General features: G+C 48.6%; 1 protein-coding gene across 1 annotated transcript in view; it reads right to left on the minus strand.

Moving 5' to 3' along the window:
• The window catches only part of LOC137335362 (phospholipid transfer protein-like), a 105,992-nt gene that overhangs the window by 46,067 nt on the left and 34,643 nt on the right, over window positions 1-25,282 (minus strand). The window contains exons 6-8 of the mRNA XM_068000695.1: window positions 25,046-25,222; window positions 24,900-24,959; window positions 18,582-18,752 (exon numbers count right to left, since the gene is read on the minus strand). Coding sequence (XP_067856796.1) covers window positions 18,582-18,752; window positions 24,900-24,959; window positions 25,046-25,222 — 408 coding nt within the window. The remainder of the gene's footprint in view (window positions 1-18,581; window positions 18,753-24,899; window positions 24,960-25,045; window positions 25,223-25,282) is intronic.

Raw genomic sequence — 25,282 nt, forward strand, 5'->3', positions numbered from 1 at the left:
CTGTGACTGTAGGGACACTGTGACTGTAGGGACACTGTGTTACTGTAGGGACACTGTGTAACTGTAGGGACACTGTGTCACTGTAGGGACACTGTGTCACTGTAGGGACACTGTGTTACTGTAGGGACACTGTGTAACTGTAGGGACACTGTGTTACTGTAGGGACACTGTGTAACTGTAGGGACACTGTGTAACTGTAGGGACACTGTGTAACTGTAGGGACACTGTGTTACTGTAGGGACACTGTGTTACTGTAGGGACACTGTGTAACTGTAGGGACACTGTGTAACTGTATGGACACTGTGTTACTGTAGGGACACTGTGTAACTGTAGGGACACTGTGTTACTGTAGGGACACTGTGTTACTGGAGGGACACTGTGTTACTGTAGGGACACTGTGTTACTGTAGGGACACTGTGTAACTGTAGGGACACTGTGACTGCAGGGAAACTGTGTGACTGTAGGGACACTGTGTGACTGTAGGGACACTGTGTTACTGTAGAGACACTGTGTAACTGTAGGGACACTGTGACTGTAGGGACACTGTGTCACTGGAGGGACACTGTGTCACTGTAGGGACACTGTGTTACTGTAGGGACACTGTGTAACTGTAGGGACACTGTGACTGTAGGGACACTGTGTTACTGCAGGGACACTGTGTTACTGTAGGGAGACTGTGTAACTGTAGGGACACTGTGTTACTGTAGGGACACTGTGTGACTGTAGGGACACTGTGTGACTGTAGGGACACTGTGACTGTAGGGACACTGTGTTACTGTAGGGACACTGTGTAACTGTAGGGACACTGTGTATCTGTAGGGACACTGTGTAACTGTAGGGACACTGCGTTACTGTAGGGACACTGTGTATCTGTAGGGACACTGTGTGACTGTAGGGACACTGTGTATTTTTAGGGACACTGTGTTACTGTAGGGACACTGTGTAACTGTAGGGATACTGTGTAACTGTAGAGACACTGTATTACTGTAGGGACACTGTGACTGTAGGGACACTGTGTTACTGTACGGACACTGTGCAACTGCAGGGACACTGTGACTGTAGGGACACTGTGTAACTGTAGGGACACAGTGTTACTGTAGGGACACTGTGTTACTGTACGGACACTGTGCAACTGCAGGGACACTGTGACTGTAGGGACACTGTGTAACTGTAGGGACACTGTGTAACTGTAGGGACACTGTGTAACTATAGGGACACTGCGTTACTGTAGGGACACTGTGTATCTGTAGGGACACTGTGTGACTGTAGGGACACTGTGTATTTTTAGGGACACTGTGTTACTGTAGGGACACTGTGTAACTGTAGGGATACTGTGTAACTGTAGAGACACTGTATTACTGTAGGGACACTGTGACTGTAGGGACACTGTGTTACTGTACGGACACTGTGCAACTGCAGGGACACTGTGACTGTAGGGACACTGTGTAACTGTAGGGACACAGTGTTACTGTAGGCACAGAGTATTACTGTAGGGACACTGTGTAACTGCAGGGACATTGTGACTGTAGGGACACTGTGTCACTGTAGGGACACTGTGTAACTGTAGGGACACTGTGTGACTGTAGGGACACTGTGTAACTGTAGGGACACTGTGTTACTGTAGGGACACTGTGTAACTGCAGGGACAGTGTGACTGCAGGGACACTGTGTGACTGTAGGGACACTGTGTTACTGTAGGGACACTGTGTAACTGTAGGGATACTGTGTAACTGTAGAGACACTGTATTACTGTAGGGACACTGTGACTGTAGGGACACTGTGTTACTGTACGGACACTGTGCAACTGCAGGGACACTGTGACTGTAGGGACACTGTGTAACTGTAGGGACACAGTGTTACTGTAGGCACAGAGTATTACTGTAGGGACACTGTGTAACTGCAGGGACATTGTGACTGTAGGGACACTGTGTCACTGTAGGGACACTGTGTAACTGTAGGGACACTGTGTGACTGTAGGGACACTGTGTAACTGTAGGGACACTGTGTGACTGTAGGGACACTGTGTTACTGTAGGGACACTGTGTAACTGCAGGGACAGTGTGACTGCAGGGACACTGTGTGACTGTAGGGACACTGTGTTACTGTAGGGACACTGTGACTGTAGGGACACTGTGTCACTGGAGGGACACTGTGTTACTGTAGGGACACTGTGTTACTGTAGGGACACTGTGTAACTGTAGGGACACTGTGACTGTAGGGACACTGTGTTACTGCAGGAACACTGTGTTACTGTAGGGAGACTGTGTAACTGTAGGGACACTGTGTAACTGTAGGGACACTGTGTGAATCTAGGGACACTGTGTTACTGTAGGGACACTGTGTAACTGTAGGGACACTGTGACTCTAGGGACACTGTGTAACTGTAGGGACACTGTGTTACTGTAGGGACACTGTGACTGTAGGGACACTGTGTCACTGGAGGGACACTGTGTTACTGTAGGGACACTGTGTTACTGAAGGGACACTGTGTAACTGTAGGGACACTGTGACTGTAGGGACACTGTGTTACTGCAGGAACACTGTGTTACTGTAGGGAGACTGTGTTACTGTAGGGACACTGTGTAACTGTAGGGACACTGTGACTGTAGGGACACTGTGACTGTAGGGACACTGTGTTGCTGCAGGAACACTGTGTTACTGTAGGGAGACTGTGTTACTGTAGGGACACTGTGTAACTGTAGGGACACTGTGACTGTAGGGACACTGTGTATCTGTAGGGACACTGTGTTACTGTAGGGACACTGTGTATCTGTAGGGACACTGTGTGACTGTAGGGACAGTGTGTATCTGTAGGGACACTGTGTTACTGTAGGGACACTGTGTAACTGTAGGGATACTGTGTAACTGTAGAGACACTGTGTTACTGTAGGGACACTGTGACTGTAGGGACACTGTGTTACTGTACGGACACTGTGTAACTGTAGGGACACTGGGTTACTGTAGGGACACTGTGTTACTGTAGGGACACTGTGTAACTGTAGGGACACTGTGACTGTAGGGACACTGTGTAACTGTAGGGACACTGTGTAACTGTAGGGACACTGTGACTGTAGGGACACTGTGTTACTGCAGGGACACTGTGTTACTGTAGGGAGACTGTGTAACTGTAGGGACACTGTGTGACTGTAGGGACACTGTGTGACTGTAGGGACACTGTGTGACTGTAGGGACACTGTGTGACTGTAGGGACACTGTGTGACTGTAGGGAGACTGTGTAACTGTAGGGACACTGTGACTGTAGGGACACTGTGACTGTAGGGACACTGTGTAACTGTAGGGACACCGTGTGACTGTAGGGACACTGTGTAACTGTAGGGACACTGTGTTACTGTAGGGACACTGTGTTACTGTAGGGACACTGTGTAACTGTAGGGACACTGTGTTACTGTAGGGACACTGTGTAACTGTATGGACACTGTGTAACTGTAGGGACACTGTGTTACTGTAGGGACACTGTGTAACTGTAGGGACACTGTGTAACTGTAGGGACACTGTGTAACTGTACGGACACTGTGACTGCAGGGACACTGTGTGACTGTAGGGACACTGTGTGACTGGAGGGACACTGTGCTACTGTCGGGACACTGTGTAACTGTAGGGACACTGTGTTACTGTAGGGACACTGTGACTGTAGGAACACTGTGTAACTGTAGGGACACTGTGTTCCTGTAGGGACGCTGTAGGGACACTGTGTTACTGTAGGGAAACTGTGTTACTGTAGGGACACTGTGTAACTGTAGGGACACTGTGACTGTAGGGACACTGTGTTACTGTAGGGACACTGTGTTACTGTAGGGACACTGTGTAACTGTTGGGACACTGTGACTGTAGGGACACTGTGTTACTGTAGGGACACTGTGACTGTAGGGACACTGTATAACTGTAGGGACACTGTGTTCCTGTAGGGACACTGTGTAACTGTAGCGACACTGTCTAACTGTAGGGACACTGTGACTGTAGGGACACTGTGTTACTGTAGGGACACTGTGTAACTGTAGGGACACTGTGACTGTAGGGACACTGTGTTACTGTAGGGACACTGTGTTACTGTAGGGACACTGTGTAACTGTCGGGACACTGTGACTGTAGGGACACTGTGTTACTGTAGGGACACTGTGTAACTGTAGGGACACTGTGACTGCAGGGACACTGTGTGACTGTAGGGACACTGTGTGACTGTAGGGACACTGTGTGACTGTAGGGAGACTGTGTAACTGTAGGGACACTGTGACTGTAGGGACACTGTGACTGTAGGGACACTGTGTTACTGTAGGGACACTGTGTAACTGTAGGGACACTGTGTCACTGTAGGGACACTGTGTAACTGTAGGGACACTGTGTGACTGTAGGGACACTGTGTAACTGTAGGGACACTGTGTAACTGTAGGGACACTGTGACTGTAGGGACACTGTGACTGTAGGGACACTGTGTAACTGTAGGGACACCGTGTGACTGTAGGGACACTGTGTAACTGTAGGGACACTGTGTTACTGTAGGGACACTGTGTTACTGTAGGGACACTGTGTAACTGTAGGGACACTGTGTTACTGTAGGGACACTGTGTAACTGTAGGGACACTGTGTAACTGTAGGGACACTGTGTGACTGTAGGGACAGTGTGTATCTGTAGGGACACTGTGTTACTGTAGGGACACTGTGTAACTGTAGGGATACTGTGTAACTGTAGAGACACTGTGTTACTGTAGGGACACTGTGACTGTAGGGACACTGTGTTACTGTACGGACACTGTGTAACTGTAGGGACACTGGGTTACTGTAGGGACACTGTGTTACTGTAGGGACACTGTGTAACTGTAGGGACACTGTGACTGTAGGGACACTGTGTAACTGTAGGGACACTGTGTAACTGTAGGGACACTGTGACTGTAGGGACACTGTGTTACTGCAGGGACACTGTGTTACTGTAGGGAGACTGTGTAACTGTAGGGACACTGTGTGACTGTAGGGACACTGTGTGACTGTAGGGACACTGTGTGACTGTAGGGACACTGTGTGACTGTAGGGACACTGTGTGACTGTAGGGAGACTGTGTAACTGTAGGGACACTGTGACTGTAGGGACACTGTGACTGTAGGGACACTGTGTAACTGTAGGGACACCGTGTGACTGTAGGGACACTGTGTAACTGTAGGGACACTGTGTTACTGTAGGGACACTGTGTTACTGTAGGGACACTGTGTAACTGTAGGGACACTGTGTTACTGTAGGGACACTGTGTAACTGTAGGGACACTGTGTAACTGTAGGGACACTGTGTTACTGTAGGGACACTGTGTAACTGTAGGGACACTGTGTTACTGTAGGGACACTGTGTAACTGTAGGGACACTGTGTAACTGTACGGACACTGTGACTGCAGGGACACTGTGTGACTGTAGGGACACTGTGTGACTGGAGGGACACTGTGCTACTGTCGGGACACTGTGTAACTGTAGGGACACTGTGTTACTGTAGGGACACTGTGACTGTAGGAACACTGTGTAACTGTAGGGACACTGTGTTCCTGTAGGGACGCTGTAGGGACACTGTGTTACTGTAGGGAAACTGTGTTACTGTAGGGACACTGTGTAACTGTAGGGACACTGTGACTGTAGGGACACTGTGTTACTGTAGGGACACTGTGTTACTGTAGGGACACTGTGTAACTGTTGGGACACTGTGACTGTAGGGACACTGTGTTACTGTAGGGACACTGTGACTGTAGGGACACTGTATAACTGTAGGGACACTGTGTTCCTGTAGGGACACTGTGTAACTGTAGCGACACTGTCTAACTGTAGGGACACTGTGACTGTAGGGACACTGTGTTACTGTAGGGACACTGTGTAACTGTAGGGACACTGTGACTGTAGGGACACTGTGTTACTGTAGGGACACTGTGTTACTGTAGGGACACTGTGTAACTGTCGGGACACTGTGACTGTAGGGACACTGTGTTACTGTAGGGACACTGTGTAACTGTAGGGACACTGTGACTGCAGGGACACTGTGTGACTGTAGGGACACTGTGTGACTGTAGGGACACTGTGTGACTGTAGGGAGACTGTGTAACTGTAGGGACACTGTGACTGTAGGGACACTGTGACTGTAGGGACACTGTGTTACTGTAGGGACACTGTGTAACTGTAGGGACACTGTGTCACTGTAGGGACACTGTGTAACTGTCGGGACACTGTGTGACTGTAGGGACACTGTGTAACTGTAGGGACACTGTGACTGTAGGGACACTGTGTAACTGTAGGGACACTGTGTTACTGTAGGGACAGTGTGTAACTGTAGGGACACTGTGTGACTGTAGGGACACTGTGTAACTGTAGGGACACTGTGTGACTGTAGGGACACTGTGTAACTGTAGGGACACTGTGACTGTAGGGACACTGTGTATCTGTAGGGACACTGTGTTACTGTAGTGACACTGTGCAACTGTAGGGACACTGTGTAACTGTAGGGACACTGTGTTACTGTAGGGACACTGTGTAACTGTAGGGACACTGTGACTGCAGGGACACTGTGTGACTGTAGGGACACTGTGTGACTGTAGGGACACTGTGTTACTGTAGGGACACTGTGACTGTAGGGACACTGTGTCACTGGAGGGACACTGTGTTACTGTAGGGACACTGTGTTACTGAAGGGACACTGTGTAACTGTAGGGACACTGTGACTGTAGGGACACTGTGTTACTGCAGGAACTCTGTGTTACTGTAGGGAGACTGTGTTACTGTAGGGAGACTGTGTAACTGTAGGGACACTGTGACTGTAGGGACACTGTGTATCTGTAGGGACACTGTGTTACTGTAGGGACACTGTGTATCTGTAGGGACACTGTGTGACTGTAGGGACAGTGTGTATCTGTAGGGACACTGTGTTACTGTAGGGACACTGTGTAACTGTAGGGATACTGTGTAACTGTAGAGACACTGTGTTACTGTAGGGACACTGTGTTACTGTAGGGACACTGTGTAACTCTAGGGACACTGTGTAACTGTAGGGACACTGTGTTACTGTAGGGACACTGTGTTACTGTAGGGACACTGTGTAACTGTAGGAACACTGGGTTACTGTAGGGACACTGTGTTACTGTAGGGACACTGTGTAACTGTAGGGACACTGTGACTGTAGGGACACTGTGTAACTGTAGGGACACTGTGTTACTGTAGGGACACTGTGTAACTGTAGGGACACTGTGACTGTAGGGACACTGTGTTACTGCAGGTACACTGTGTTACTGTAGGGAGACTGTGTAACTGTAGGGACACTGTGTGACTGTAGGGACACTGTGTGACTGTAGGGACACTGTGTGACTGTAGGGAGACTGTGTAACTGTAGGGACACTGTGACTGTAGGGACACTGTGTTACTGTAGGGACACTGTGTTACTGTAGGGACACTGTGTCACTGTAGGGACACTGTGTCACTGTCGGGACACTGTGTGACTGTAGGGACACTGTGTAACTGTAGGGACACTGTGTTACTGTCGTGACACTGTGTAACTGTAGGGACACTGTGTTACTGTAGGGACACTGTGTTACTGTAGGGACACTGTGTAACTGTAGGGACACTGTGTGACTGTAGGGACACTGTGTGACTGTAGGGACACTGTGTTACTGTCGGGACACTGTGTAACTGTAGGGACACTGTGTTACTGTAGGGACACTGTGACTGTAGGAACACTGTGTAACTGTAGGGACACTGTGTTCCTGTAGGGACGCTGTGTAACTGTAGGGACACTGTAGGGACACTGTGTTACTGTAGGGACACTGTGTTCCTATAGGGACACTGTGTAACTGTAGCGACACTGTCTAACTGTAGGGACACTGTGACTGTAGGGACACTGTATAACTGTCGGGACACTGTGTTCCTGTAGGGACACTGTGTAACTGTAGCGACACTGTCTAACTGTAGGGACACTGTGAATGTAGGGACACTGTGTTACTGTAGGGACACTGTGTAACTGTAGGGACACTGTGACTGTAGGGACACTGTGTTACTGTAGGGACACTGTGTTACTGTAGGGACACTGTGTTACTGTAGGGACACTGTGTAACTGTAGGGACACTGTGTTACTGTAGGGACACTGTGTTACTGTAGGGACACAGTGCAACTGTAGGGATACTGTGTAACTGTGGAGACACTGTGTTGCTGTAGGGACACTGTGACTGTCGGGAAACTGTGTTACTGTACGGACACTGTGCAACTGCAGGGACACTGTGACTGCAGGGACACTGTGTAACTGTAGGGACACAGTGTTACTGCAGGGACACAGTGTTACTGTAGGGACACTGTGTAACAGTAGGGACACTGTGACTGTAGGAACACTGTGTAACAGTAGGGACACTGTGTAACTGTAGGGACACTGTGTGACTGTAGGGACACTGTGTAACTGTAGGGACACTGTGTAACTGTAGGGACACTGTGTTACTGTAGGGACACTGTAACTGTCGGGAAACTGTGTTACTGTAGGGATACTGTGTTACTGTAGGGACAATGTGTAACTGTAGGGACACTGTGACTGTCGGCACACTGTGTAACTGTAGGGACACTGTATATCTGTAGGGACACTGTGTTACTGTAGGGACACTGTGTAACTGTAGGGACACTGTGACTGTAGGGACACTGTGTTACTGCAGGGACACTGTGTTACTGTAGGGACACTGTGTTACTGTCGGGACACTGTGTGACTGTAGGGACACTGTGACTGTAGGGACACTGTGTTACTGCAGGGAAACTGTGTTACTGTAGGGACACTGTGTAACTGTAGGGAAACTGTGACTGTAGGGACACTGTGTAACTGTAGGGACACTGTGTTCCTGCAGGGACACTGTGTTACTGCAGGGACACTGTGTAACTGTAGGGACACTGTGTTACTGTAGGGACACTGTGTTACTTTAGGGTCGCTGTGTAACTGTAGGGACACTGTGACTGTAGGGACACTGTGTTACTGTAGGGACACTGTGTAACTGTAGGGACACTGTGACTGTAGGGACACTGTGTAACTGTAGGGACACTGTGACTGTAGGGACACTGTGTAACTGTAGGGACACTGTGTTCCTGTAGGGACACTGTGTAACTGTAGCGACACTGTGTAACTGTAGGGACACTGTGACTGTAGCGACACTGTGTTACTGTAGGGACACTGTGTAACTGTCGGGACACTGTGACTGTAGGGACACTGTGTTACTGTAGGGACACTGTGACTGTAGGGACACTGTGTTACTGCAGGGACACTGTGTAGCTGTAGGGACACTGTGACTGTAGGGACACTGTGTTCCTGCAGGGACACTGTGTAACTGTAGGGACACTGTGTTACTGTAGGGACACTGTATAACTGTAGGGACACTGTGTTACTGTAGGGACACTGTGTTACTGTAGGGACACTGTGTTACTGTAGGGACACTGTGTAACTGTAGGGACACTGTGACTGTAGGGACACTGTGTTACTGTAGGGACACTGTGTTACTGTAGGGACACAGTGCAACTGTAGGGACACTGTGTTACTGTAGGGACACTGTGTAACTGTAGGGACACTGTGTAACTGCAGGGACACTGTGACTGTAGTGACACTGTGTTACTGTAGGGACACTGTGACTGTAGGGACACTGTGTAACTGTAGGGACACTGTGTAACTGTAGGGACACTGTGACTGTAGGGACACTGAGTTACTGTAGGGACACTGTGTTACTGTAGGGACACAGTGCAACTGTAGGGACACTGTGTTACTGTAGGGACACTGTGTAACTGTAGGGACACTGTGTAACTGCAGGGACACTGTGACTGTAGGGACACTGTGTTACTGTAGGGACACTGTGACTGTAGGGACACTGTGTTACTGTAGGGACACTGTGTAACTGTAGGGACACTGTGACTGTAGGGACACTGTGTTACTGCAGGGACACTGTGTAACTGTAGGGACACTGTGACTGTAGGGACACTGTGTTACTGTAGGGACACTGTGTTACTGTAGGGACACAGTGCAACTGTAGGGACACTGTGTTACTGTAGGGACACTGTGTTACTGTAGGGACACTGTGTAACTGTCGGGACACTGTGACTGTAGGGACACTGTGTTACTGCAGGGACACTGTGTAACTGTAGGGACACTGTGACTGTAGGGACACTGTGTTACTGTAGGGACACTGTGTTACTGTAGGGACACAGTGCAACTGTAGGGACACTGTGTTACTGTAGGGACACTGTGTAACTGTCGGGACACTGTGCAACTGTAGGGACACTGTGTTACTGTAGGGACAGTGTGTAATTGTAGGGACACTGTGTTGCTGTAGGGACACTGTGTAACTGTAGGGACACTGTGTTACCGTAGGGACACTGTGTTACTGTAGGGACACTGTGTAACTGTAGGGACACTGTGTAACTGTAGGGACACTGTGTTACTGGAGGGACACTGCGACTGTAGGGACACTGTGTTACTGTAGGGACACTGAGTTACTGTAGGGAAACTGTGTAACTGTAGGGACGCTGTGACTGTAGGGACAATGTGTTACTGTAGGGACACAGTGCAACCGTAGGGACACTGTGTTACTGTAGGGACACTGTGTAACTGTAGGGTCACTGTGACTGTAGGGACACTGTGTTACTGTAGGGACACTGTGCTACTGTAGGGACACTGTGTAACTGTAGGGACACTGTGACTGTCGGGACACTGTGTTACTGTAGGGACACTGTGTAACTGTAGGGACACTGTGACTGTAGGGACACTGTGTTACTGTAGGGACACTGTGTTACTGTAGGGACACAGTGCAACTGTCGGGACACTGTGTTACTGTAGGGACACTGTGTAACTGTAGGGACACTGTGACTGTAGGGACAATGCGTTACTGTAGGGACACTGTGTAACTGTAGGGACACTGTGTAACTGTAGAGACACTGTGTAACTGTAGGGACACTGTGTTACTGTAGGGACACTGTGTTACTGTGGGGACACTGTGTAACTGTAGGGACACTGTGTTACTGCAGGGACACTGTGTAACTGTACGGACACTGTGACTGTAGGGACACTGTGTAAATGTAGATACACTGTGACTGTAGGGACACTGTGTAACTGTAGGGACACTGTGTAACTGTAGGGACACTGTGTAACTGTAGGGACACTGTGACTGTAGGGACACTGTGACTGTCGGGACACTGTGTTACTGTAGGGACACTGTGTAACTGTAGGGACACTGTGTTACTGCAGGGACACTGTGTAACTGTACGGACACTGTGTAACTGTAGGGACACTGTGTTACTGCAGGGACACTGTGTTACTGTAGGGACACTGTGTAAATGTAGATACACTGTGACTGTAGGGACACTGTGTAACTGTAGGGACACTGTGTAACTGTAGGGACACTGTGACTGTAGGGACACTGTGACTGTAGGGACACTGTGTTACTGTTGGGACACTGTGTAACTGTAGGGACACTGTGTACCTGTAGGGACACTGTGACTGTAGGGACACTGTGTTACTGCACGGACACTGTGTTACTGTAGGGACACTGTGTTACTGTAGGGACACTGTGTAACAGTAGGGACACTGTGACTGTAGGGACATTGTGTAACTGTAGGGACACTGTGTATCTGTAGGGACACTGTGTTACTGTAGGGATACTGTGACTGAAGGGACACTGTGTTAATGCAGGGACACTGTGTTACTGTCGGGATACTGTGTAACTGTATGGACACTGTGTATCTGTAGGGACATTGTGTAACTGTAGGGACACTGTGACTCTAGGGACACTGTGACTGCAGGGGCACTGTGACTGTAGGGACACTGTGTAACTGTAGGGACACTGTGACTGTAGGGACACTGTGTAACTGTAGGGACACTGTGTTACTGTAGGGACACTGTGTAACTGTAGGGACACTGTGACTGTAGGGACACTGTGTAACTGTAGGGACACTGTGTAACTGCAGGGACACTGTGTAACTGTAGGGAAACTGTGACTGTAGGGACACTGTGTAACTGGAGGGACACTGTGACTGTAGGGACACTGTGTTACTGTAGGGACACTGTGTAACTGGAGGGACACTGTGACTGTACGGACACTGTGTTACTGTAGGGACACCGTGTAACTGTAGGGACACTGTGTTACTGTAGGGACACTGTGTAACTGTAGGGACACTGTGTATCTGTAGGGACACTGTGTATCTGTAGGGACACTGTGTATCTGTAGGGACACTGTGTAACTGTAGGGACACTGTGTAACTGTAGGGACACTGTGTTACTGTAGGGACACTGTGTAACTGTAGGGACACTGTGTTACTGTAGGGACACTGTGTTACTGTAGGGACACTGTGTTACTGTAGGGACACTGTGTATCTGTAGGGACACTGTGTTACTGTAGGGACACTGTGTTACTGTAGGGACACTGTGTATCTGTAGGGACACTGTGTAACTGTAGGGACACTGTGTATCTGTAGGGACACTGTGTTACTGTAGGGACACTGTGTTACTGTAGGGACACTGTGTATCTGTAGGGACACTGTGTAACTGTAGGGACACTGTGTAACTGTAGGGACACTGTGTTACTGTAGGGACACTGTGTAACTGTAGGGACACTGTAACTGTAGGGACACTGTGTTACTGTAGGGACACTGTGACTGTAGGGACACTGTGTTACTGTAGGGACACTGTAACTGTAGGGACACTGTGTTACTGTAGGGACACTGTGTAACTGTAGGGACACTGTAACTGTAGGGACACTGTTTTACTGTAGGGACACTGTGTGACTGTAGGGACACTGTGTGACTGTAGGGACACTGTGTAACTGTAGGGACACTGTGTGACTGTAGGGACACTGTGTTACTGTAGGGACACTGTGTAACTGTAGGGACACTGTGTGACTGTAGGGACACTGTGTTACTGTAGGGACACTGTGTAACTGTAGGGACACTGTGTGACTGTAGGGACACTGTGTTACTGTAGGGACACTGTGTATCTGTCCGGACACTGTGTAACTGTAGGGACACTGTGTTACTGTAGGGACACTGTGTAACTGTAGGGACACTGTGTAACTGTATGGACACTGTGACTGTAGGGACACTGTGTATCTGTAGGGACACTGTGTTACTGTAGGGACACTGTGTATCTGTCGGGACACTGTGTTACTGTAGGGACACTGTGTAACTGTAGGGACACTGTGTTACTGTAGGGACACTGTGTATCTGTACGGACACTGTGTAACTGTAGGGACACTGTGTTACTGTAGGGACACTGTGTAACTGTAGGGACACTGTGTAACTGTAGGGACACTGTGTTACTGTAGGGACACTGTGTATCTGTAGGGACACTGTGTATCTGTAGGGACACTGTGTATCTGTAGGGTCACTGTATTACTGTAGGGACACCGTGTTACTGTAGGGACACTGTGTAACTGTAGGGACACTGTGTTACTGTCGGGACACTGTGTTACTGTAGGGACACTGTGTAACTGTAGGGACACTGTAACTGTAGGGACACTGTGTTACTGTAGGGACACTGTGTGACTGTAGGGACACTGTGTATCTGTAGGGACACTGTGTATCTGCAGGGACACTGTGTGACTGTAGGGACACTGTGACTGTAGGGACACTGTGGCCCCGATATTACCAGGGAGGCAGGATAGCAGCGTGTGTAACCCGCCCAGTGAAATCCGTCCGTTCCCCACGCGATCGCGGATCAATTGAAGCCACTTACCGTGGCTTCCGGGTTTCCCGTCAGAAACCTGCGCAGCGGGCGGACTGCGCACGCACATCACAGGCTGTCAGCTGGAGGAGCCCTATTTAAAGGGGCAATCCTCCAATGCTGCTCCTGCAGCAAACAACCAAAATTACAGAATGGAGCAGCCCAGGGGAAAGGCTGCTCCTGGATTCAGCAATGCCTCACTCCAGGTCCTACTGGATGGGGTAAGGAGGAGGAGGGATATTTTCTACCCGGTGGACTGGAGGAAGTGGCCTGTCTCTGTCACCAAGAAGGCCTGGCTCGAGGTGGCAGAGGAGGTCACCAGCAGCAGCAACATCTCCCACACCTGGATCCAGTGCAGGAAGCGCTTCAATGACCTAACTAGGTCAGCAAAAGTGAGTACACTTACTCATTCTCCTACACTCCGTCTTCCACATCACCGCCCCCACCCCACAACTCATTCTGCACTGCCAACACTACTCTATCACATCACTCCTCACACCCACTCAAAGCTCATCCTCAACTTACCTGCACTTCCTCACCTCCCCATTACTCACCCCACCACTACCACTCACCCCAATCCTCATACAATGTCATGGCTCTGTCTCATACTCACCCTCTGATGCATCTCTTTCACGGTCAGCCTCACCCAAACCATTCAATGCATTCATCAGTTGGCCACTTCACCATCCCTCACTCACACCTCTCTACTTTCTCCCCTTATAGGAGAAGAGAGCCCAGAATGCACGGGAGAGGGCGAGGACCAGAGGGGGGGCCGCAACAAACCGTCGTCCTCACAGACACCGAGCAGGAGGCTCTGGAACTGAGCCTCACCCTTGAGTGCCTGTCCGTCGGGGACGCCGAGACTGACACCCGACAAACGGCTGGTGACAGAACTTTAACATTCAGCACTCACAATAGCAATTGATGTTAACATGCCTTGCTATCTTCAGCACCTCAACATCATGCTTAATATTGCCTTCTGTTCTCTTACAGGGCCTTCAACGACCGCCGTGATGGCGGAGGGCGATTCCTCAGAGGACCTGCCGACCTCTGATAGGGCACAGTCACATCTGAGCGAGCCATCCACCAGCGCAGATACACACACCTCGGTGGGTCCCAGTCCTCACTTTGTTGGGGTCGCACATGGTGAGTCACCACACACATGTGAGCACGAGCAGACACTGGTGTCAGGGGCAGCTGCGGAGAGTCTGGGTCGGTGGGAGCTCTCCTCTCCACGCTCTGCTCAGCTGGACACAGATGCTGAACCCTGGGGGCCATCCTTTAAAAGGAGAATGATCGAGGGGCAGCAGCACATTTGCGAGGTGCTGGAACAGGTGCCACGCGCACTCTCCACAATCACGCAGAGGATGGAGGAGTCCAACTCCTGCATGAGTGGAATGGTGGCACAGGTACAGGAGGGAATCTCTGAGATACTGTCACAGGGACGTGAGGGCATCTCTGAGATAGTGTCACAGGGAGAGAGGGAATCTCTGAGATAGTGTCGCAGCTAACTGCGGGAATGTCCGCAATGGAGGGATGGCTAGCCTCCATCGAGCTTCAAGTGTGGCTCACCAATGAGTCCATTGAGGCCCTGACAACGGCCCTTCGGACTCAGGGTGAGCAACTTTCTGCCGTAGGCAGATACTCTGGCACTGGCCTTACAAGGCTTCACACATGTCCTCCAAACTGTCGTTCAGCATGGTGGTAGGAGTGATGTGGGCCTGGCCCAGGAGAGGGATGATGGCGAAAGGGGACATGGAAGTGAGGACGCCACTCAAAGCCCCCCCCCACGTCTAACCCGTTACCCCCCTCTCAACCAGTACCCGCAATGTTGCCTCCTCTCCAGGTGGCCGAGTCTGCCCCTGCACAGGTGCAGGTGGAGCAGTCTTTGGAGGGGCCTTCACGGGCACCGAAACCCAGAGGGCGTAGGCCCAAAGCATCTAATCGGTCAGGGCATGAACAAGAGCAACCTGTCACTACCTCTGCTGCAGACACAGGGGATGCACCACGTAGGAGTACTCGTGAGCGTAAGGCAAAGGATTTGTGAGCACAAAGGGGATGCACAAGGGTGTTTGCCGTTTGTCACGTTTTTAATTTATATTTGATTTTTGTTAATGGCACATTAAATATTATTATTGTCACCACTACTGCTACGTCTTGGCCATTCTTGATTGGCTTGTGTAATAAGTCCCTTTCATGAGGTTCACCATGAACACCCACACTTGATGCCACCCATTGGGTCACCCTACAGTGGGTGTATGTGTAGTTGCACGACTATTTTGTGCAGGTCCCTGTGGTGCAGCACTGTGTTGTGGAGCTCCACGTGGCGGAGGTGGACGCTGTGCCTGGTGAGGCTGCTGATGTTGCTCGTCCTCGGATGTTGTGATAAATGCAGCCATGGAGCCCCCCATCCTGACGGTGTGAGTTTGAGGGGGTCCGCAAAATAGGTAAATGTGTTTGCACAACAGAGTTTAGGGTATAAATTAATAATTTTGAGTGGAAAGACAAAGGTGTTGCAGACAAAACTTTGTCTGAAGTGACAGAGTGCCCTGCTGCAATAAATGAGGTTTTCCCCCAACCTGTCAAATAATCCTTTGCATCTCCCACTGGCTGCTGGCTGAAACACGTCTGCTCCAACAGGGAGTGTTTCCCACAGCACGGGAAACACACTGAGGATCCTTCAAAATCACACCCCTGCCAAAATCTCCAGTCAGTGAGATCTGTCAAGTACCTCAAGTATCTAAATAACTATCTAAATTATCATCCCACCGGCTTTAATTGCCAGTGGGAGTCCCGCATGCGGGAGGTGCGTGCACACCCGGACACGTCACTGGGGAACCCGGAACTGAGCGGGTTGGAGCCGGGCTCCGAACCCGCTCCGGGATTCCGCCATTTTTGGAGCCCCCAACGCACCCGCTCGACCATCCAAAAATCGGCCCCTGTGACTGACAGGAAACTGTGTTACTGTAGGGACACTGTGTTACTGTAGGGACACTGTGTTACTGTAGGGACACTGTGTTACTGTAGGGACACTGTGTAACTGTACGGACACTGTGTAACTGTAGGGACACTGTGTTACTGTAGGGACACTGTGTTACTGTAGGGACACTGTGTAACTGTACGGACACTGTGTAACTGTAGGGACACTGTGTTACTGTAGGGACACTGTGTTACTGTAGGGACACTGTGTAATTGTAGGGACACTGTGTTACTGTAGGGACACTGTGTTACTGTAGGGACACTGTGTAACTGTAGGGACACTGTGTTACTGTAGGGACACTGTGTTACTGTAGGGACACTGTGTAACTGTAGGGACACTGTGTTACTGTAGGGACACTGTGTTACTGTAGGGACACTGTGTAACTGTATGGACACTGTGTATCTGTAGGGACACTGTGTTACTGTAGGGACACTGTGTTACTGTAGGGACACTGTGTTACTGTAGGGACACTGTGTATCTGTAGGGACACTGTGTTACTGTAGGGACACTGTGTTACTGTAGGGACACTGTGTAACTGTAGGGACACTGTGTTACTGTAGGGACACTGTGTATCTGTAGGGACACTGTGTTACTGTAGGGACACTGTGTTACTGTAGGGACACTGTGTTACTGTAGGGACACTGTGTATCTGTAGGGACACTGTGTTACTGTAGGGACACTGTGTTACTGTAGGGACACTGTGTTACTGTAGGGACACTGTAACTGTAGGGACACTGTGTTACTGTAGGGACACTGTGTTACTGTAGGGACACTGTGTAACTGTAGGGACACTGTGTAACTGTAGGGACACTGTGTTACTGTCGGGACACTGTGTAACTGTAGGGACACTGTGTTACTGTAGGGACACTGTGACTGTAGGGACACTGTGTTACTGTAGGGACACTGTGTTACTGTAGGGACACTGTGACTGTAGGGACACTGTGTAACTGTAGGGACACTGTGTTACTGTAGGGACACTGTGTAACTGTAGGGACACTGTGTTACTGTAGGGACACTGTGTTACTGTAGAGACACTGTGTTACTGTAGGGACACTGTGACTGTAGGGACACTGTGTAACTGTAGGGACACTGTGACTGTAGGGACACTGTGTTACTGTGGGGACACTGTGTATCTGTAGGGACACTGTGTTACTGTGGGGACACTGTGTATCTGTAGGGACACTGTGTTACTGTGGGGACACTGTGTATCTGTAGGGACACTGTGACTGTAGGGACATTGTGACTGTAGGGACACTGTGTGACTGTAGGGACACTGTGTATCTGTAGGGACACTGTGTCTGTAGGGACATTGTGACTGTAGGGACACTGTGTGACTGTAGGGACACTGTGTAACTGTAGGGACACTGTGACTGTCGGGAAACTGTGTTACTGTAGGGACACTGTGTAACTGTAGGGACACTGTGACTGTAGGGACACTGTGTTACTGTGGGGACACTGTGTATCTGTAGGGACACTGTGACTGTAGGGACATTGTGACTGTAGGGACACTGTGCGACTGTAGGGACACTGTGTAACTGTAGGGACACTGTGACTGTCTGGAAACTGTGTGACTGTAGGGACACTGTGACTGTAGGGACACTGTGTGACTGTAGGGACACTGTGTGACTGTAGGGACACTGTGTGACTGTCGGGACACTGTGACTGTAGGGACACTGTGACTGTAGGGACACTGTGACTGTCGGGAAACTGTGTGACTGTAGGGACACTGTGACTGTAGGGACACTGTGTGACTGTAGGGACACTGTGACTGTAGGGACACTGTGACTGTAGGGACACTGTGTGACTGTAGGGACACTGTGACTGTAGGGACACTGTGACTGTAGGGACACTGTGACTGTAGGGACACTGTGACTGTAGAGTGAGAATGAAATTCCTTACCATGGTTATACTGGACAGCAGCACCCGTTTGGAGTTAGGTGGTAGGAGGAGAACCTTCATGAGGGCGCTGACACTGATGGTGATCCCTGATGGTTTGATTGAGCACCGAGGAGCAGATGTCACCTGCAGCTCTAACAGCAGGGGAGCTTCCTTTGCTGAAGATGTCGGGGTCTTGGTGTCAGTAATTGGAAACAAAAGACAGTTAATAAAAGTCCGAACACATCCCCTGTAATATATATTGCATCAAAATTCCCATTATTCCGATGGACGCCCTCATTATAATGTGGGCTAGTTCGATTTTCATTCTAATATTCATTGATAAAGAAGAGGTTTTGTACTTCCAGAAGAGTAATAATGAGCATCACTAAAATGAACCTTTTACAGCGACAAAGCAGAAATGCTGGAAATAGATTGGATCAGTCAGCATCTGAAAGAAAATGGATAATGTGTTGGGAGGGACCCTGCATCACAACCCTCCCCTTCTCCCCCCTCTTTTCCTGGTACAGCGGACACTTCCTGGAGCTGGTTCTATAGGCACCATCAGGTAACTCACCCAAGTTCTTCATGTCTAGTTAGTGAATGGAAATCATAGAATCATTCATTGGAGGCCATTCGGCCCATCGTGAACGAGCTATCCAATTAGTCCCACTCCCCTGCTCTTTCCCAATAGCCCCGTACATTTTTCCTTTTCAAGTATTTATCCAATTCCCTTTTGAAAGTTATTATTGAATCTGCTTCCACCGCCCTTTCAGGCAGCACATTCCAGATCACAACTACTCGCTGCGTAAAATGATTTCTCCTCATCTCCCCTCTGGTTCTTTTGCTGATTATCTTCAATCTGTGTCCTTTGGTTACCGACCCTCCTACTAGCAGAAACTGTTTGTCCCTCTCTATTCTATCAAAACCCCATATAATTTAGTCTCCCCTCATATTTAAATCTCCCCTTAACCTTCCCTGCTCTAAGGAGAACAACCCCAGCTTCTCCACATAACTGAAGTCCCTCATCCCTGGAACCATTCTAGTAAATCTTTTCTGCACCCTCTCTAAGGCCTTCACATCCTTCCTAAAGTGTGGTGCCCAGAATTGGACACAATACTCCAGCTAAGGCTTAACCAGTGATTTATAAAGGTTTACCATAACTTCCTTGCATTTGTACTCTATGTCTTTATTTATAAAGCCAACGATCCCATTTGCTTTTATAAATACCTTATCAACTTGTCCTGCCACCTTCAATGATTTGTGTACATACACCCTCAGGTCTCTCTGTTCCTGCACCCCCTTTAAAATTGTACCATTTAGTTTATATTGCCTCTCCTCATTCTTCCTACCAAGATGTATCACTTCACACTTCTCTGTGTTAAATTTCATCCCATGTGTCTGCCCATTTCACCAGTCTGTCTATGTCCTCCTGAAGTCTGTTACTATCCTCCACATTGTTTACTACATTTTAAAGTTTTGTGTCATCTGCAAACTTTGAAATTATGTCTCATTAATATATATCAAAAAGAGCAGTGGTCCTAATACTGACCCCTGGAGAACATCACTGTAAACTTCCCTCCAGTCTGAAAAACAACCGTTCACCACTACTCCCTGCTTTCTGAGCCTTAGCCAATTTTGCAACTGCCCCTTTAATCCCATGGGTTTCAATTTTGCTAGCAAGTCTATTATATGGTACTTTATCAAACACCTTCTGAAAGTCCATATACACATCATCAACCGCATCAACCCTCTCCGTTACTTCATCAAAGAACTCAATCAAGTGAGTCAAAGATGATTTGCTTTTAACAAATCCATGTTGGCTGTCATTTATTAACCCATGCTCTTCCAAGTGACAATTAATTTTATCCCGGATTATTGTCTCTAAAAGTTTCCCCACTACTGCCGTTAGACTGATTGGCCTGTAATTGCCGGGCATTTCCCCTCCTCCTTTTTGAACAGGGAGCTCTAGCTTTGGATGCCCTTCCTCTCCCCTTCATGGGAATGTGTCTATTCTTCACAAGGAATTACATAGAATATACAGCATAGAAACAGGCCATTCGGCCCAACAGGTCCATGCTCCACATGAGCCTCCTCCCTCCCTACTTCATCTAACCCTATCAGCATATCCTTCTATTCCTTTCTTCCTCATGTGTTTATCCAGCTTCCCCTTAAATGTATCTATGCTATTCACCTCAACTACTCCTCTAGGTAGCAAGTTCAACATTCTAATCACTCTCTGAATAAAGAAGTTTCTCCTGAATTCCCTATTGGATTTATTAGTGACTATCTTATATTTATGGCCCCTAGTTCTGGTCTCCCCCACAATTGGAAACATCTTCTCCACGTCTACCCAATCAAACCCTTTCACAATCTTAAAGACCTCAATCAGGTCACCCCTCAGTCTTCTCTTTTCTGGAGAAAAGAGCCCCAGCCTGTTCAATCTTTCCTGATAGGTCTAACCTCTCAGTTCCAGTATCATTGTACTAAATCTTTTTCCACCTTCTCCACTGCCTCTATATTCTTTTTATAATATGGAGACCAGAACTGTTCACAGTACTTCAAGTGTGGTCTAACCAAGGGTCTATACAAGTTTAACAAAACTTCTCTGCTTTTCAATTCTATCCCTCTGGAAATGAACCCAGTGCTTTGTTTGCTTTTTTATGGTGTTAATAACCCGCATCGTTACTTTTAGTGATTTGTGTATCTGTACCCCCAGATCCCTCTGCTCCTCTACCCCATTTAGACTCTTATTATCCCAGCAATATGTGGCCTCCTTATTCTTCCTACCAAAATGCACCACCTCTCACTTATCAATATTGGAATTCATTTACCAATTACACGCCCATTCTGTAAGTTTATTAATGTCCTCTTGTATTTTGACGAATTCTTTCTTTGTATTAACCACACCCCCCAATTTGGTGTCGTCTGCAAATTTTGAAATTGTACTTCTGATTCCAGAGTCCAAATCATTAATATAAATGGTGAACAACAGTGGTCCCAGCACCGATCCCTGTGGAACACCACTTCCCACCTTTTGTCAGTCTGAGTAACTACCTTTAACCCCTACTCTCTGTTTTCTGTTTTGTAGCCAGCTTGCTATCCATTCTGCTACCTGTCCCCTGACTCCACACGCTCTGACCTTAGTCATGAGCCTACAATGTGGTACCTTATCGATGGCCTTTTGTAAATCCAAATATATTACATCTACTACATTACCCTTGTCTACTCTTTCTGTTACTTCTTCAAGGAATTCAATAAGGTTGGTCAAACATGACTTTCCCTTTGAAATCCGTGCTGACTATTCTTTATTATATTTTCAGTTTCTGGATGTTTTTCTATTACACCTTTGAGTAAAGATTCCATTATCTTTCCTACCTCTGTACCCGAACTATCTCTTTCCCATAGCTCATTTACTGTTTTATCTGCCAATCTTTGTTTCCAATCTCTTTGAAATTAGCCCTCTTCCAGTTGAGTATCTTCACCTTTGATTATTCCTTCTTCTTTTTCATAACTATTCTAAACCTCATGATATTATGATCAATTCCCCAAATGCTCCCCCACTGAAACATGCTCCACTTTCCCCAGAACTAGATCCAGCATTGCTTCCTTCCTGGTTGGGCTGGAAACACACTAATCAAGAAAGTTCTCTTGAACATATTTCAGGAATTCCTCCCCCTCTTTGCCCTTTATTGTTACTATCCCAGTCTATATTGGGATAGTTGAAGTCCCCCATTATCACTACTCTGTAGTTTTTACATCTTTCTGAAATTTTTTTGAAGATTTTCTCCTCTATCCCTTCCCCTTCCCCATTATTTGGGGGTCTATAGTAAACACCCAGTAGTGTAATAACTCCTCTGTTCCTTAACTCTAACCAAATAGATTCTGTCTTTGAACCCTCAAGTACACCCTCCCTTTCCAGTGCTGTAACAGTATCTTTGATCAATACTACCACCAACCCTCCTCCTCCTTTTTTCTCTCTTCCCCATCTTTCCTGAATACATTGTAGCCAGGGATATTAAGTGCCCAATCCTCCCCTTGTTTGAGACAGCTCTCTGTTGCCACTATATCATCATCCCATGTGGCTGCTTGTGCTGCAGCTCACTAACCTTATTTACCACTTGCACTCCAGCTCACTAACCTTATTTACCACACTCCGTGCATTTACGCCCCTGCACGCTAAGCCCATCTTAGTCTGCCTCACATTGCCCCCTGTCTGATCCCTCCATTCCTGGACTCCTCTTTATTCTAATGCTATTTGTCCCTTCCAGTCCTCTGTGCACCTTGTTTCTCCTCTCTAAGGTTTCAGCCTGGTGCCCCTCCCCCTAGAAAATTAGTTTGAACCCTTCCCCAGAAGCACCAGTGAACCGCTCAGTGAGGACATTGGTGCAACCCGTCCATCTTGAACAGATCCCTCCTGCCCCAGAACTGGTCCCAATACCCCAGGGATCTGAAGCCCTCCCTCCTGCACCATTTCTCCAGCCACGCATTAACCTGTCTTATCCCACTATTCCTATACTCACTAGCACGTGGCACTGGGAGTAATCCAGAGATTATCAACTTTGAAGTCCTGCATTTTAACTTCCTCCCTAAATCCTGAAACTCTGTCTGTAGGACCTCGACTCTATCCTATGTCATTGGTTCCAACAAGGGGCAAAATAGTGGGGATGAAAGGATGAGGTAAAAGAGTAGGGGTGAATGGTGAGGGTGAACGGGTGAGGGTGAAGGTGAACGGGTGAGGGTGAAGGTGAACGGGTGAGGGTGAACAGGTGAGCGGGTGAGGGTGAAAGGGTGAGGGTGAAAGGGTGAGGGTGAAAGGGTGAGGGTGAAAGGGTGAGAGTGAACGGGTGAGGGTGAACGGGTGAGGGTGAACGGGTGAGGGTGAACGGGTGAGGGTGAAAGGGTGAGCGTGAAAGGGTGAGGGTGAAAGATTGGCATCCATTGTTGAACAAATCTGTTCAGAATCATCTCACGCTCTTTCCCTCAGTATCACCAGCTCTAAAACAGTCTGATTAATTATTTTTGTTAGTTCTGGTCTTGACAAAAACCGTTGGGATCACGCTATTAGTAACCACAGGGCACCGAGGTACTGACGCCACCATTGCCCTGGCACCTATACTCTGTGGCAGATAAAGGGACAACTCCAGGCCATTGCAGGGGTGGGGCACTGAGATGATATGAGATTTCACTTTGTGCATTTTTTTTTATTTGTTCACGGGATGTGGGCGTCGCTGGCAAGGCCAGCCTTTATTGCCCATCCCTAATTGCCCTCGAGAAGGTGGTGGTGAGCCGCCTTCTTGAACCGCTGCAGTCCATGTGGTCAACGTTCTCCCACAGTGCTGTTAGGAAGGGAGTTCCAGGATTTTGACCCAGCGACGATGAAGGAACGGCGATATATTTCCAAGTCGGGATGGTGAGTGACTTGGAGGGGAACGTGCAGGTGGTGTTGTTCCCATGTGCCTGATGCCCTTGTCCTTCTAGGTGGTAGAGGTCGCGGGTTTGGGAGGTGCTGTTGAAGAAGCCTTGGCGAGTTGCTGCAGTGCATCCTGTGGATGGTACACACTGCAGCCACGGTGCGCCGGTGGTGAAGGGAGTGAATGTTTAGGGTGGTGGATGGGGTGCCAATCAAGTGGGCTGCTTAGTCCTGAATGGTGTCGAGCTTCTTGAGTGTTGTTGGAGCTGCACTCATCCAGGCAAGTGGAGAGTATTCCATCACACTCCTGACTTGTGCCTTGTAGATGGTGGAAAGGCATTGGGGAGTCAGGAGGCGAGTCACTCGCCACAGAATACCCAGCCTCTGACCTGCTCTGATCTGTCACTGTTCATGGGAGTAGAGATTTTACACCTTGCCCTAGCTCCCTGGGACCAGTCTGAACAACATCATAAACGGGGCAGTCAGGGTACAGATAGAGAGAAGTAATAACAGTCCCTATCATCATAAACACCAAAGATAGGGGGGAGAGGGGGCAGAGAGGGGGAGAGAGGTGGGGGGGGGAGAGAGCAGGGAGGGAGAGCAGAGGGGTGGAGAGCGGGGGGCGGAAGAGGGTGAGAGGGGAAGAGAGGAGAGGAAGAGAGGGAGAGAGATGGGGAGAGAGGGAGAAAGGGAGAGAGACACAGAAAGACAGAGAGAGAGAGATAGAGAGAGAGAAGACAGAGAGAGAGAGAGGGAGAGAGTGACAATAACAGTCCCTGTCAACTTAAACACCAGAATCAGGAGAAGAGCGAGAGAGAGAGAAAGAGAGAGAGGCATAGAGAGAGATAGAGACAGAGAAAGAGGGAGCGAGAGAGAGAGAGAGAGAGAGACAGAAGCAATAACAGTCCCTGTCACCATAAGTTACTTACCAGCAGAACAATTATTCCAAAGAATGTTGTCCTAAGTAAATAAGCAAGGTCAGCTGACATCTGAAAACAAATTGGGAATAAGGAAGTTGAATGATTATGATTTGTTTTGTAAGAATGGTGGCTGTAATGATTAGAAGAAGCTGTACCTTGTTCTCGGGTATCGTTGTCCTCAGGACTCCAGCTTTATAATACGAGTACATGGCAGAATCGAAGAAGTACTCAGACAAAGAGATGTACACCATCCGCTCGTTGCCCTTCACAAGAGGGATGATTGCAGTGTTCAGCAGCGTGTCATTCTCATTCCTGAGAGGGTAGAACATCCCCTGAAACAGGAAGACAGTTCCCAAGAGACGGGAAGTTAGCAGCACAAAGCTGTGCCCACA

This window comes from Heptranchias perlo, chromosome 19 (assembly GCF_035084215.1).
Source record: "Heptranchias perlo isolate sHepPer1 chromosome 19, sHepPer1.hap1, whole genome shotgun sequence".
Classification (NCBI taxonomy): Eukaryota; Metazoa; Chordata; class Chondrichthyes; order Hexanchiformes; family Hexanchidae; genus Heptranchias; species Heptranchias perlo.